Below are 15438 nucleotides of genomic sequence, written 5' to 3'. Positions count from 1 at the left end.
TCATCCATTCTCTATTCTTATAATCACATCTGTAGAAAACCGACGGGAGCTCAAGCGTAGCAATCCACATTTTTGGTAGAGAAAAAACCGCAACAGAAGAGCCAAGAGAAAACAGTCAAGGACGTAAGTGTTACACCCAAGGCCGTCGGACAAGTTGTTTTACTGACTGCTGTGATTAAACTTGAGATTCATCAACCGACCACACTTATGGGGGAGCATCGCAACCACGGTAACACGTTTTCTTTCCTCTGTCTTATTGAATCAGCCCTCCGGCAATAATCAATGTTGATCTCGATATTCATAAGAAAAAACTTCCCAAATCTGGTTTCTTCATTTGGCAGATTAAACTGACAGCAAAAGTAGAAAAGTAAATTGTTGTCAATTTACTTAAATTACGTGTGTATTATACATAAGCTGGTGTGGGGGGGAGGGGGAAAGGAGGAAAAGGTCAAAACGAAGAGGGAGAGAAGAAAGAAATAGCTTACCTAACAAATAAATCTACTGTACTGTAAGTATCAGTTACACTACTGTTAATACAAAGATTTCTTATTAAAGGAGTCTAAGGAGGAGTGGATTTTTAACTTTCCATTGAAAATTGAAAAATTACAAATACTACAATACAGGTACCAGAATAGCATTTAACTCTTACTACCAACGGCCCAGTAACAACAGTACGATAGTAGAATCCACTAATATGTTGCACAGCTGAATAGTATAAACAAAATGAATCGAATTATCAGCCTGGGCATGAAAACCGAACTTGATCCACTCTCAACCCCAGCCCCCCCCTCCACCCTCACATCTACAATGTAACCATGCCATCATGCAGATGTTAGATATAACGTACAAACTCTACACTAGTCATAACAAAATTGAAAAATTTAAGAGTGTTCCAAAATAACCAAGGGCAAAAAAAAAAGAAAAAAAAAACAGGATGAAATTGCATGATATCTAAGCTACATGACAAAAATCGTCACTGACTTTACACAGCTTGCATATATTTCAGTCGTTATATGTAGTAAGAGCGTATTAACAGAGTACTTAGTTTAAATGAAATCGTATGGTCTCTCGCAGATGCTAGATCACATCACCGTATGACACACTCTCACAGCGACGACGACGATGCTCTTCCCTTAATGCATCACGCCTCGTTAATCTCCTCGACAAACACTACATCCAATTACTGACTGATGGCCAGAAAAGTATGTTTGCACTTCATAAAAAAATAAATAAAGAAAACCTGTCATAGCAGGGTGACAGGGTGTGTTAAAGCAGAATGAAATATCATTGCAGAAGATGTGTCTGCAGCAAGCAGCACAGAATACAAGGTTATCAAGTACCCTTTTAAGTAACTTTTAACCCCTGACCTCTGACATGAAAAATCCACACCATACAGGTATAAATTTCCACACTGATGCCGATCAGCATGGGCTACACAGTATATAATACCATTCATGCACTCCGGCTCTCAAATAAACCAATTCATGAATTTTATCTTTCACCCACAAAACATGACATTTGCATGATTTACAAGAGACTTTTTACTGATCACAATGCTTTCACCAATTCTGACAAGACGGCTGGGTAATTTTGTTCCACGCTGAGTGATGGCAGAGTGAGGGTTTTGTCACCAGCTTTCAAGGCCACTAAGGCCAGCTGAGATGAGGGCGCTGTACTCTGCTTGCTGGTTTCCAACGAGAGCATCGGCAGGAGGCCGTCCGTGACCGCATTGATCATGTAAGGATCTTTTATCAAGTGTTTGTTGGATGTGGGTTGAGATAGCTTGGAATCTTGTCTTTGTCTAGGAAAAAAATAAATAAATGAACTCAAAATTGGCTTCCATTATGTGACTGCAATGGTTGTATCATATGGGTTGAGAAGGTTTTACTACACACCAGAGCTAGAAAACACTGGTCAGGACTTGTTGGGCCCTGTGGGTTCACAATGTTTTCACAGTGACAGGGACCGAGTATGACAGTGGCTCTCTGAAGTATGGTACACTCAAGATAAGACCTTTTTCTATCGCATATTACTTCCTTTAAGAGAGTGAAGAATGACAACCTCTGGTGAGCAAAGTGCTCCTATTAATGTATGATCAGCTATGACATTGATCTGGTTCCTTTGACCAAACTCTGAAAGAAAAACATCATTTTTACTCCCAAACCATATAAAAACTGGGGCTCACCTGAATTTCCTTGGAATATTTGGCCCTGTGACTTTCTTAGGTCCCTTTTCTCCTCCCTCGACTCCTTCGAACAATTTCATGAGAAGCTCTTGGCTGGCAGGAGACACTTTGAGTATTCTCGCCGTGGGTCGGCCGGGGTGGTGTCTCCTCACCACCAGGGGCGATGAAGAGTCCTGCACCGGGTCCTTACTGAGAAACAAATCTCTCTCCCTGGGGCTACTCAGGACAGATTTACCGGTACTTTCTACCGTGTAAGATTCACTGTTTCTATCCTTTACTTTATTGCTATTGTTATTTAGGATGGAAGTCTTTGGATGGACTTCCATCGTCGTGTAATTGTGGTCTTCCAGTTTTGGTCTCGTCATATCATCCTCGAGTGTCGGAGATATTGGTCTTATTTCTGGAAGAAAAGGGGAAAAAGGGAAAGGAAGTGTTAGGATGGAAAATATATATATAACATTTCACAGTTCTACAGACAAATGTTGAAAAAAAAAAATTATTACTGATATTTTTCATTCCAACTCCTGGCATGCTTATCAAACTTTTCCACTAAAGCAAAATCAACATATGCAAATGTTTTTAGCAGCTAGACCAAAGGTTGGAAAAATAAGGTGTTTGCAAAGTAAAACCTAACTGCGCCCTGTAGTCACAAATACAGTTTGGCTTATGAGTAACATTTTCTGCAAATCAGATACATATATGGGCAAATACACAGTAAACCAACACGAAATGATCACAAAGAGGTTTTCCACCCATAAAATTGATATTTCCAATGTTCTGTAATGTTCAATATTACTCATTTGAAGCAAAGAGCTAGAGTAAAAAAGTTTCAACTTCCTACTTAAATCTTGAAAAAATGGCCCATTAGAATCCTATAGGAAAATAACGGTTGAACATCGACATACGGCAAGAAAATACAACGGTTGCAAATCATTGACATATATCTACATTGACTATATGCCAGCATAGGAAAATGTCCAAGACTATATATGTTTTAAACTTTATGAAAAATTGCCTGCCATGTGATGTATGTCAATGTGTTACAACCGTTTTATATTATGTATGTCAATGTGTATGTCAATGTGTATGTCAAGTTTATGTGTATATGTCAATGTGTGCCCGTTATTTTTCCCATAGGATTCCAATGGACCAAAATTTCAAAATTTAAGTAGGATGTTGAAACTTTCTATGCTATCTCTCTGCTACAAATAACTAACACTCATCCTAATAAAACAAAGAAAATACCAATTTCAATACTGAAAGCTCCATGTGTTGATTTTCATGTTGGTTTACTGTGTAAAGGCCTATATATATATCAAACTCTTACAGAATCCAGCAAATCTATTGTTGCCTGATTCAAATTCCACACACATTTTTTTTTTTTTTAAATTTTTTTTATAAAATGCTAAAGTGAACAATCATCTTCCTTGTCAACAAAGTTCTGCTTGCCGAGAAATTGATACGTACCTGAAGGATCCACGTTGGAATGTTCTGATTTACATAAGGGGGGCAAGACGGGCAGGTACATATTCCCAGGGGACATCGTATTTACAGAGTTAGGCTGCTGCCAGAAAGATTGGGGTAGCGCTCTCAACTTCATCGGTAACGGATCTAAGAAAAAAAACATGAAAAAAACATGAAAATTGAGAATGTGGATTATCATGTTACTATGGAAACAAAACAATGTGCATAAAATTATCTGTTTTCTCATTTTTGAAAGGGTGGCTGTTATGATTGAGTTCTTCTTGAAGCTACATTTAAACCTAACCTTTACTTACAAGTAGGTTGGATTTTATTGTCATCTCAGTAATCTAGATATTATTAAATTCACCTTGTTTTTTCCAAATTTGTAAGCCACTGTTTGTATTCGTCATTCTTAATAGAACAGAACAAATCTTACCTAGTAGAAACTCTTACAAAAACACTTGTCGGCAGGGGAGAGTGGGCAACGACTTGAGCTGTTTTCCTACGACCCGCTCCTCAGAATCGACCTCTCCCTTCCTTCCCCATTCCCCCATCCAAATCTCTGCCTGTCTCTCAAATGAGCAAATGGTATGTTTTCCTGCGTATTAAACTGCATTGCTCTTTGTATTCAATGTAGGTGGGTTATGTAACACATTCTTTAGGTAAAATGCATAGCTACCAGAGTTAAAATGTGGAACCCGAAAAAAAAATATTATCTGCTAATTTTACGTCATCAAAATCACAAAAAAGAAACAATGAGATTACTGTAGGTATGTAAACTTCACAGTTTTGCACATTAGAAATTTGCACAAGAGTTAGTCACATTAGATGTAAGATTTTGTCTTTCAAGGATATATATACAAAACACTGACAATGAAAGAAAAAATAGATATTATATTTGACAGCAGGTTCATGGGCTGCTCCACTCATAATACTATCCTCCACACGAGGTGGGTTTTCTCCCACACTGTAAAATCCTCCAACATGCCAATCCTGTCCCATCTCAATTCCCCTGTCCTCCTCCCCTCCCCCTGTACGCCTCCCCTCCCCGTCAAGCATTTTTAGCCACCCTCAGGAACAATGATTTTTTTTTTTTTTATCTATAGCTGTTGAAACTGCAACTAAAAATTTCTCCTTTACCAACCCCGAACCCCTCAAAGCTAAAATATGCTGTCAGATATTCCAAACGTAATCCCACATCTGTGTAACTAGGGAAGTGTTGTGAATCTTTTTTGATTATTTATTTTAAAGCCTACAACTGGATAACCTTCAAGTGTTGTCAGCCCTGGGCATATTGAATTGAATCATGGCTTAGCTCCGAGTGCTGCCGTTTATTAATTTTCAGTATGGCTGAGCTGTTGAGTGAGTTCAAAATTATGTTGCCTGCACCCAGCGAGACATATCTTGTAAAATAAAAAGATGTAGATTTTTGCCCATTTTTTTCCATTTTTCCTTTAAATTTAGACAAACTCGGGGAGATTTTGAGTAAAGGTTAAAACGGAAGGGTTAATTAATGGGTGGGGTCACTAGCCTCAAAATTATATCACACAACTCTGTTCAATTCACCATAATTTGTTTCTTATTAACATGAAAAATGTTTCTAATTAATACGAATACAGTATATAGTTTTGATGGAATCAGCTGGGTGGAACTATTTGATTGGGTTGACTTCAATGGCATTTGAAAAGTTACCATTTGCAGTTAAAAGCACAAACTGTGCAAAGTAAAGACTGAGGAGCTTAATACAGTATTGGTTTATAGTACAGTACAACATACTTAACATTCTTATGTACCTTTATATACTAAGTAATTACTACAGTATGCATTTATATACTGTATACTGTAACCCTCAATCTCTATAGTGTGTTACGAAGTCCAGATATCATGGTTTGGGAAACGAACACAATAAAGTAGGTTAGATAGGTTTTGTTTTAAAAGAATCTAATGCGTGTCTCTTGGTAACAAAAATATATAACTTAGCATAAATACACATACCTTAATACTTAAAGTTAACTTAGCGCGCACGCAAGGTACCTCGCTACCGCTGGGCTCTCCGTCGGGGTGTCAAATCCCAGGGTAGTCTGTAACCGGAGTGCGGGTGTGTCTGGAAGATTCCGGAAGGCGCTTTTCGTATAAATAACAGCTCCGGTATAGAGAACAGGACCAGGTAAGGTAAATAATAAGTTCAGAAGAATGGTATCCAAAAGAGAGTTAAGAGTAAGTCACACACAGCGTGGTTGACATGGTGAAGAAAGGCCGGAACGGAAAAGGTAGGTTTTGTAAGGGCTATGCAGACATCGTTGTGATACGTGGCGTGACGTATAGGTTGGTGCCACTGGGAGAAGAGACCGAGCCACTCCTTGAAAACTAATATATATGGCATTCGGTGAGGTTACTCGACCGTAGCTTAGAACTGCACTGATTGTGCTTTACGTTTACAAATTAGCATTATAATACACCATTAAAGAATTGCATAACATCAATTAGCGTAGTTAACCTTTAAAGTAACATGCTACATCATAACATTCCCCCCCATAAAGTGGAAAAATACAACCAAAAAGGGAGTCTTTTTCCCTTGAAAACACTTAGCATGTGATGATAATTACACAAATTAAAAACACTTTAACCACTCACATATATAAACAATTAACCGACACGGCTGAGTGCGTCTGCACATATGTTTTCCTTTCCAGGTATATGAACTATCTTTAGGTCATACCCTTGGAGGAAAATACTCCATCTCATCAAACGTGCACTCTTGTTCTTAAACTTATTAATGTAAACCAATGGATTGTGGTCGGTATATACAGTACGACAGTTTGATATGGACCGTTAAGATACACTTCAAAATGCCCTACAGACAAAATAAGAGCCAATGCTTCCTTGTCAATTGTAGAATAGTTTCGTTGACTTTGATTTAATTTTTTGGAAAAGTAAATAACAGGATGTTCCACTTTTTGGTCATCCTCTTGAAATAACACAGCGCCGACTCCGACGTCACTTGCATCGATAGTCATGCTGAATGATATCTTAAAATTTGGAGCCGCAAGTACAGGCTCACTTATAAGAATGAGTTTAAGATTCTCAAATGCGGTCTGACAACATTCTGACCATAAAAATTTATTTTTCTTTGCTAATAGGCTAGTGAGTGGACTGGCCACATCTGCAAAATTCGGACAAAATTTCCTATAAAATCCTGTCATTCCCAAAAAACGCATTAGTTCCTTTTTGTTTGAAGGAACTGGAAATTTATAAATTGCTTCAACCTTAGCTGTTTTGGGTAAAACCTTACCCCCTCCCACAACATGACCAAGATACGTAACGGAAGCCTTTCCTAGATCACTCTTGTTTAGATTTATTGTTAAGTTTGCACTCTTACAGTAAGTCTCTCAAAAAAAACCTTGGTTTGTTCTATGTGAGATTGCCAGCTGTCAGAATATAAAATAACATCATCGATATAGGTACCACACCCTTTAAGACCCTTACAAACTATGTTCATGAGACGGGTGAACGTACTTGGTGCATTTTTCATGCCAAAAGGCATTACATTACATGCCCATACACCATCCGGTGTCACAAAAGTCGAAATTTCTTTAGCTCTTTTAGTTAAGGGGACTTGCCAGTATCCCTTCAATAAGTCATATTTACTCACAAATTTTGAATTCCCAATACGATCGATGCAATCATCGAGACGAGGTATAGGATGAGAATCGGTGACTGTCACTGAATTTACTTTCCTATAATCTATGCATAACCTTTGGGATCCATCTTCCTTGGGTACTAGTAATATAGGTGAAGACCAAGGGCTATGACTAGGAGAAATAATCCCGTTCTCAAGCATATATTCAATTTCTTTCCTAACCACAGATAGTTTTGAAGGATTGAGTCTATATGGGTGTTGTTTTATTGGTTTTGCATCCCCAACATCAACATCATGGAACAATACACTTGTTTTTCCTGGAATATCGTGAAGAATACTGGAAACGAAGAGATTAACCGTTTCAGATCTTCCCTTTCATTCCGCTGTAGGTGACCTAACTTGCTGTCAAGATTGCAAAGAACTTCAGAGTTCGTTTTAGTCACTTTTAAGTACTTTTCCAACAATTCTGTCTCATCACCATTATCCTCTACTACTGACATCACACAAAAATTGTCTTCTCCCCTCTCATGATACGATTTCAACATGTTAATGTGACACAGACGGTTAGACTTACGCCGTCCAGGAGTATCAATAATGTAGTTCACATCACTAATTTTCTTTGCAACACGATACGGTCCAGAGAATCTAGCACGCAATGGTTCACCGTGTACTGGCAGTAAAACTAAGACCTTTTCCCCAGTCTGAAAACTTCTTTCTTTTGACTTCTGATCGAACCTTTTCTTCATTCGATCTTGACTCTTTAACAAATTATCCTTTGCCAATTTGCTAGCCTTGTGCAATCTCTCATTCAAATCTGATACATAATCTAGTACATTGACCTCAGCAGGCGAATCTGTCAACCACTTTTCCTTCATTAACTTCAAAGGCCCACGAACCTCATGCCCATAAATTAACTCAAAGGGGCTGAAACCCGTAGACTCATTTGGTGTTTCTCTAGTTGCAAATACCACAAAGTGGATACCTTTATCCCAATCCATCTGACTTTCGTGACAGAACGTTTTTAGCATATTTTTAAGGGTTTGGTGGTAACGCTCTAGTGCACCTTGGGATTCGGGGTGGTAGGCAGATGACGCCGTTTGCCGAATACCTAGTGTTTGCAATACTTCTGAGAACAACCCGCTCATGAAATTTGAACCTCGATCATGTTGTACTTCCCTAGGAAGTCCAACTCTGGTAAAGAACTTCAAAAGTGCATCAGAAACAGATTTTGCCGAAATATTTCGAAGTGGGATTGCTTCAGGGTATCTGGTAGCCACGTCCATTATCGTCAAAAGATACATAAAACCGGACCTGGTTTTGGGGAGTGGACCAACACAATCAATGATAACTTTATCAAAAGGCTGCCCTACTGCGGGGATAGGAATGAGGGGAGCACTCTTAATTTTCTGGTTTGGTTTACCTACAATTTGGCAGGTTTTACAACTTCTACAAAACTCACTTACATCTTTATATAACTTTGGCCAGAAGAAGTGCCGCAGTATGCGATCTCTAGTCTTCCTAACGCCTAAATGACCTGACATTGCATGGTCATGAGCAACCTGAATGATATGAGCCCTGTACTCTGACGGGACAACAATCTGATGAAAAACTAGCCATTCTTCATTGGCTGCTACTTCTGGGTGCCGCCATTTTCGCATAAGCACCCCAGACTTTGACATATAATACCCTACTGGTATCTTAGAAATCTCCTGTTCAGTATGAACCGATTGCAGAAGTTTCTTGATTTGATCGTCAGCTTTTTGCCTTTCGATCAAGTGTTGTTGATCTAAAACCAATGGTTTGACAACATCAGCATTTTTTGCTGGATTCTTATTAAATTGATTTTCTCGAGATAAATCATTAAGATTTTCAAAGAATGTTCCTGCCAGTTGGAAACATTCATCACCTGTTGGAACATTAGTATCATTCACATTAGGTGCTTTAAGAGCCATAGAACGAGTTGTTACACAAGCCGGAAAAATACCAGGAAATTCTGTTAACAACCGTTCTGTTTCCTCATTAGACTGAGGTTGGTTACATACATGGACACAGGGGGAAGTGTGGACTTGGCCACCAGCAATATCATTGCCAAGGAGAAAATCTATACCGTCGACCGGCAACCTCTCTACTACTCCTATCTCGACTACCTTAGAGACATACTCACAATCGAGCTGAAGTTTAACGAGGGGGGCTCTCACGGTATCCTCTCCCATACCCCTTACTAACACATGCATTGGACTGGTTTCTACGCCATGACTTGGGGAAAACACATTACGCAACATCAAAGAACGTGATGCCCCAGTATCCCTCAATATATGAATTTCTGAAAAATCAGTAGTGCCTGGCCTAGTAACAGTGCCAACTGACATAAAATTATCGTAGCCATGTGGTTTGAGATTTGCCCTAATTTTCTCAATTTGACTACTAGAAAGCTTGCTTCTCGAAAATATGCTATTGTCCTTAACATAGTTCGGTTGAATGAGTGGGGATCCCATAATTAACTTTTGTTTACTGGCAATAAACGCCGTTGGCTTTTCAATTTCTCTCAACCGTTTGAAACAACTTTCATAAACATGGCCAATTTTGTGACAAAAACTGCACGTGGGCCTATTTCTGGAACCTGCATTTCCAAAACTACCCCTTCTTGTGTCAGAATCATTGCCCTCTCCTGATCTCCCATATTTGCCCTTTCCTTTGAAATAATTTGGAACTCTGGGATTCTGGGATTGACCAAATGAGCTCTTGTGAACCAGCTCATAATCATCTGCAACAATGGCAGCTTTCTCCATTTGCTCTACCCCCCTGTCTGAAAGATGAGTTCTAATCTCCCTTGGAAGACAGTTACAAAATTCTTCCATCAAAATTAACTCTCTTAATAGCTCAAAATCTACTCCAACTTTCTTAGAAGCAAGCCACTTATCAAATAGTTCCGATTTTGTTCTACTGAATTCTACATACGTTTGATCTGGACTTTTGCGTTTTGTATTTCTGAACTTTTGACGATATGCCTCTGGTACTAGCTGGTAAGCATTTAAGACTCGTTCTTTGACTTTTACATAGTCTGAACCTACAGAGTACGACAATGACGTGTAAACGTCTTTTGCTCTTCCTGTGAATACACTATGAAGCAATGTGGTCCAATATTTGTTAGGCCACCCTAACTTTCTCGCCAAATTTTCAAACGATGTAAAAAATCTGTCTACGTCATTTTCATCAAACTGAGGAACTAGCCTTATGTTCTTAGAGAAATCAAAAGACGATGAAGATTGCCCTATGTGACTTTTCGTTTCCAGCATTTTAAGAGCCATTTCATGTTCTAATTCCTTCAGTCTAAATTCGTTCTCTATCTTTAACTTTTCACTTTCACGTATCTCTCTTTCGTTTTGCAATTCTAGTTCCCTAATCTTTAATTGGATTGTTAATTTCTTTAATTCTTCACTTTCTTCATTAGATTTTGGCATATCCTCCCCTTTTCCTTTGATGAAACCCCATTTTAGTAAATGATTACCAACTATACGATTCAACTGAGGTTTCTTAGCAGCTGGAGGTACTACGATACTAAGGTGTTTAGCTAAGTCTAGGAGATTATCTTTGGATAAATCATCTACATTCTCTATAGTCAATTCAGTATGTGATACAAATGCTTCAGCCGTTGTAAAGGCCATAGCGAAATATAAATACACCGCTATTACATACATAGAAACACTAATAAGACAAGAGACACTAATTAGATGCAAATTTTGCTAATCTCGTATTTTGAAAAATTTGCAAGTTTAGCCAATTTGTTCGTTTCCCGGATAGGCCCCCAAATAATATCTGTTACGAAGTCCAGATATCATGGTTTGGGAAACGAACACAATAAAGTAGGTTAGATAGGTTTTGTTTTAAAAGAATCTAATGCGTGTCTCTTGGTAACAAAAATATATAACTTAGCATAAATACACATACCTTAATACTTAAAGTTAACTTAGCGCGCACGCAAGGTACCTCGCTACCGCTGGGCTCTCCGTCGGGGTGTCAAATCCCAGGGTAGTCTGTAACCGGAGTGCGGGTGTGTCTGGAAGATTCCGGAAGGCGCTTTTCGTATAAATAACAGCTCCGGTATAGAGAACAGGACCAGGTAAGGTAAATAATAAGTTCAGAAGAATGGTATCCAAAAGAGAGTTAAGAGTAAGTCACACACAGCGTGGTTGACATGGTGAAGAAAGGCCGGAACGGAAAAGGTAGGTTTTGTAAGGGCTATGCAGACATCGTTGTGATACGTGGCGTGACGTATAGGTTGGTGCCACTGGGAGAAGAGACCGAGCCACTCCTTGAAAACTAATATATATGGCATTCGGTGAGGTTACTCGACCGTAGCTTAGAACTGCACTGATTGTGCTTTACGTTTACAAATTAGCATTATAATACACCATTAAAGAATTGCATAACATCAATTAGCGTAGTTAACCTTTAAAGTAACATGCTACATCATAACAAGTGCCATTATGGTAGTTATAAAATATTTTAACTCACCAAGCACCCTTCCTTCACATGACTATGGCAACGTTTCTCATTCACAACTGCAGGCAATAACTAGCTGTACATACTGTATATATGTGGGGAAAAAATCTATCACTAAAGACACACTGGACAATTAACAGTATCTACGGTAGTGTTGAGCATAGATACCACATACGAAACACCCTCCCATCAGGTAATGTACTGTATGTATAAATTTATGTTATTTTCATGCACTAAGTTGCAAGTTTCCACACACTGATTAGTTTTTTTTGTATGATTAGTCTTTTTTGTATGATTTACTATTCTCCCCTATGTACTGTAATGTACTCCAGATTTCAACGGACTTATTTAAGTTGCATATTACTTCAAGACAGTTTCCACATACTGTAAAGTGGAAAAAAATTCTACTTTTTGGTAAAATTTACTATTCTCCCCTATGTGCTGTACAGGTACTCCAGACTTCAATGACAGACCTATTAAAGTTGCATATTACTTCAAGTTTCCATACTGTAATGTGAACAAATATTCTAAATTTTTCGTAAAATTTACTATTCTCCCCTACAGGTAATCCAGACTTCAACGACAGACCTATTAAAGTTGCATATTACTTCAAGTTTCCACATACTGTAAAGAGAAAAAAAATCTAAATTTTTCGTAAATTTTACTATTCTCCCCTATGTACTGTACAGGTACTCCAGATTTCAAGGACAGACCTATTAAACTTGCATATTACTATCAAGTTTCCAAATACCGCAAAGTGAGAAAAAAAAGTCTTACTTTTTTGGTATGATTTTCTATTCTCCCTTATGTACTGTAAAGTACTCCAGATTTCAATGACAGACATATTAAAGTTACATATTACTTCAAGAACTGATCACACCTATATGCTGTATGGCAGTTACTATTACAAATACATACAGATATTAAATTGACTTTTGTTTGCATCTTGGGTGAGAATATTTGCACTTCCTAAATGCCATGCACAATTCTCTGTTGACATGACCTGTCAAAGCGATCGGCAATATGCGGCATCGCTGACTTTCCCAAGTCGCTCGAAGATGACAGTTATCATCTCGACGATTTGTTTTTCTGATATAATTCCTCGACTTCAACCCGCCTCTGGAGTTTAGCCGCCTCTCAAAAAATATTGAAGATGCTCTGTAATGCAAATATTTCCAGAGCCAGAGGGAATTGTAGAAGCGTATATATATATATACATACGTACGGCCTTCGATGACTTCGTGCACGCAAACAAAAATGTTTCAAGCGAGGTTCGATGGCAGAGAACAACCATGGAGTCTAATTGAGCGGAGCTATACGACTTTCAAGCAGTACTCTGTTAATTATTAATGGACAGAGCACTTTTCTAAAGTGCTTTAAATAATCATTACCGCAAATTTTCTTGACAACAACAAGCAGCAAATTACAGTTTGGAAGAAAATTGCACTCGTCTGTCTTACCTCTGAAAGCGATTATCTAAAAAACTAATTTATTTTATTTCCGGATTGCATATAAGATTACGTTGTCGTTGTATTATTACTGCATCATAAAATATTAGTTTACTGTCAAACCACAAATTTGTACTAAAACATTATTGACACACAAAATGCAAGTGTTTCATGCATATTGATAAGCACATATTATTTCAGACATCTCTGATAGAATTTAAAATTCCTACAAACAAATATTGGGTAAATCCATAATATGGCAATTGGTACATTGCATTGTGAATGACGGGAATGTTTTGACAAGAGACAATAACATCTGCTTTTAATGATAAGCAGACGGAAAAAAAAAATGATTACCTTATCCCATCTTCTGAATCTGCTATATAAACAAAGATCATGAATATTTCAGACACTGATAAATCACAATTTCTCTTGTGTTTATTACAGTGTGTATTTATTACAGTGTTTATATCACACTAGAATGCACAGTTTGATTGAATTTGGATATTTCTAGTTTGAACTACTTAAACTAGAGTAAATATATATACTATATTTTTAAGTCAAGCTAATATGAAAGGCCCATACAAATGTTTGATTTTTCTTATATTTTATTTTTCGAAATTCAATTTGGATGTTTTTCACAGGTTACAGATCATTCAAAGGAAAGTACTATCAACACTCTCAGAGCAAGTTAAATGCAAAAGATCTTCTTAACTATTTTTTTTTTTCTTCAAAAGTATTCAGGACTCAGTAAAAGTTGATGGATTATCCACCAGCCAATACATCCTGGAGGTTAATGAAACTTTTCTTTTGTTGAGGCCTATAGACCGTCTTTGAAAAAGGAAAACCCCTAATGTCCCTCCTAATTTCCATTTTATGATACACACATTTTACCACTGTTCAAGTGACCTGTACTTTGATGCAGTTTAACTGCCATTCATATGCCACACAAGCCTACAGTACACACTGCTACACGAAAGCATTTCCCTTGTATGCCCTATCATTCATTGTTGATGCCCTACTGCACTTTTTCTTCTAAATGCAGCTTCTGAATCCTGTTGCCTACGTCAATAAAAAAAAAAAGAAGATAATGGCCGTGAATGTCTAAACCTAATGTACTGTACTACAGTACACTGTGAAGTATATATTTAAGCTTTTAATGATACCAAAGTCATATTCTGGGACATTTCGGCCTTGGATCTGTAGTAATTGGAAACACGGAATTAATGAACGACAGTAGTTGTAATAATTAGGTAACAAACAAACATACAAACACACTAGTGCATACAAAAGATTTAAGATACCATAACAAACCGCACAGGTAGATCGAATAATCTACTCACATGATAGCCCATGTTAGTAACCATAAACGAAATCATGAAATTTTGTAAAATAGGAAAATAATAGGAATGACCCATTTTTAGTCCATCAAAATACTGTTGGACTGATTAAAAGCCAGTTACTGAAATGAAGTCATCTTTAAAATAGTTTACACAGTAACGTCAGTAAGATTATCATCGCATTCTTAAACTAACAATTTTTTTCCCCATATAAGACACTGCGTTTTAAATTGTCTTTAATTGCCCAAGTACTGCCGATTCTCCTTGCCCCGAAAAAAGGAGCAAAATACCCTGGAATATTGGCAATTTACAGCATTTATTAAAAGCTTTTTAAAAAAAATATGTATATATATATATATATATACTGTATATATATATAAATGTATATATATATATATATACGATTTTCATTTATATATACCAGAATACTACGCAGAGCAATGGCCAAAGTATGATTCATAATGACATTGACGAAATTCAACATAACTTTGGTGATCGAAGAAGACTTCCATTTACACAGTCAAAAGAAATATCTCATTAGAAACCAAGCGGAAATGAAGCCGAGTAGAAAACACAGGCTTTTATGGGTGGGGCGTTTGTTGAGCTCTGCGATAGATGTGCTCGGAAATTGATTGAATTATGCCGGCAAGATGTTAACGTTGTTTCTATGAGTGTGTAGTAGGATGACTTCGCTTCGGTATTAATGGGGAACACCTTAAAAACCAGGGTTAGGTCACCAGCTGCTCAGCTGACAAATAGTTACTATGCCTTTGTTAATAGTATCTTAGTAAAATGTCATAATGTGTCATAATATTGTCACTGGCGTCCTTGGCACCACCCTTTTGTCTTGCGAGTTGC

The 15438-nt window shown here is 37.6% G+C and overlaps 1 protein-coding gene across 2 annotated transcripts in view; it reads right to left on the bottom strand.

Moving 5' to 3' along the window:
* Positions 1–967: 967 nt before the first annotated feature.
* LOC139975657 (uncharacterized) overlaps positions 968–15438 on the bottom strand; it is a 33370-nt gene continuing 18899 nt past the window's right edge. For both annotated transcript variants that reach the window (XM_071983744.1, XM_071983745.1), the window contains exons 3-5: positions 3653–3796; positions 2186–2585; positions 968–1801 (exon numbers count right to left, since the gene is read on the bottom strand). In XM_071983744.1, the coding sequence (XP_071839845.1) occupies positions 1549–1801; positions 2186–2585; positions 3653–3796 (797 nt within the window). In that variant the 3' untranslated portion in view covers positions 968–1548. The remainder of the gene's footprint in view (positions 1802–2185; positions 2586–3652; positions 3797–15438) is intronic.

Source organism: Apostichopus japonicus, chromosome 11, assembly GCF_037975245.1.
Source record: "Apostichopus japonicus isolate 1M-3 chromosome 11, ASM3797524v1, whole genome shotgun sequence".
Lineage (NCBI taxonomy): Eukaryota > Metazoa > Echinodermata > Holothuroidea > Aspidochirotida > Stichopodidae > Apostichopus > Apostichopus japonicus.
The sequence above is the reverse complement of the archived record's forward strand: the minus strand, read 5'-3'. Positions and strand labels throughout refer to the sequence as shown.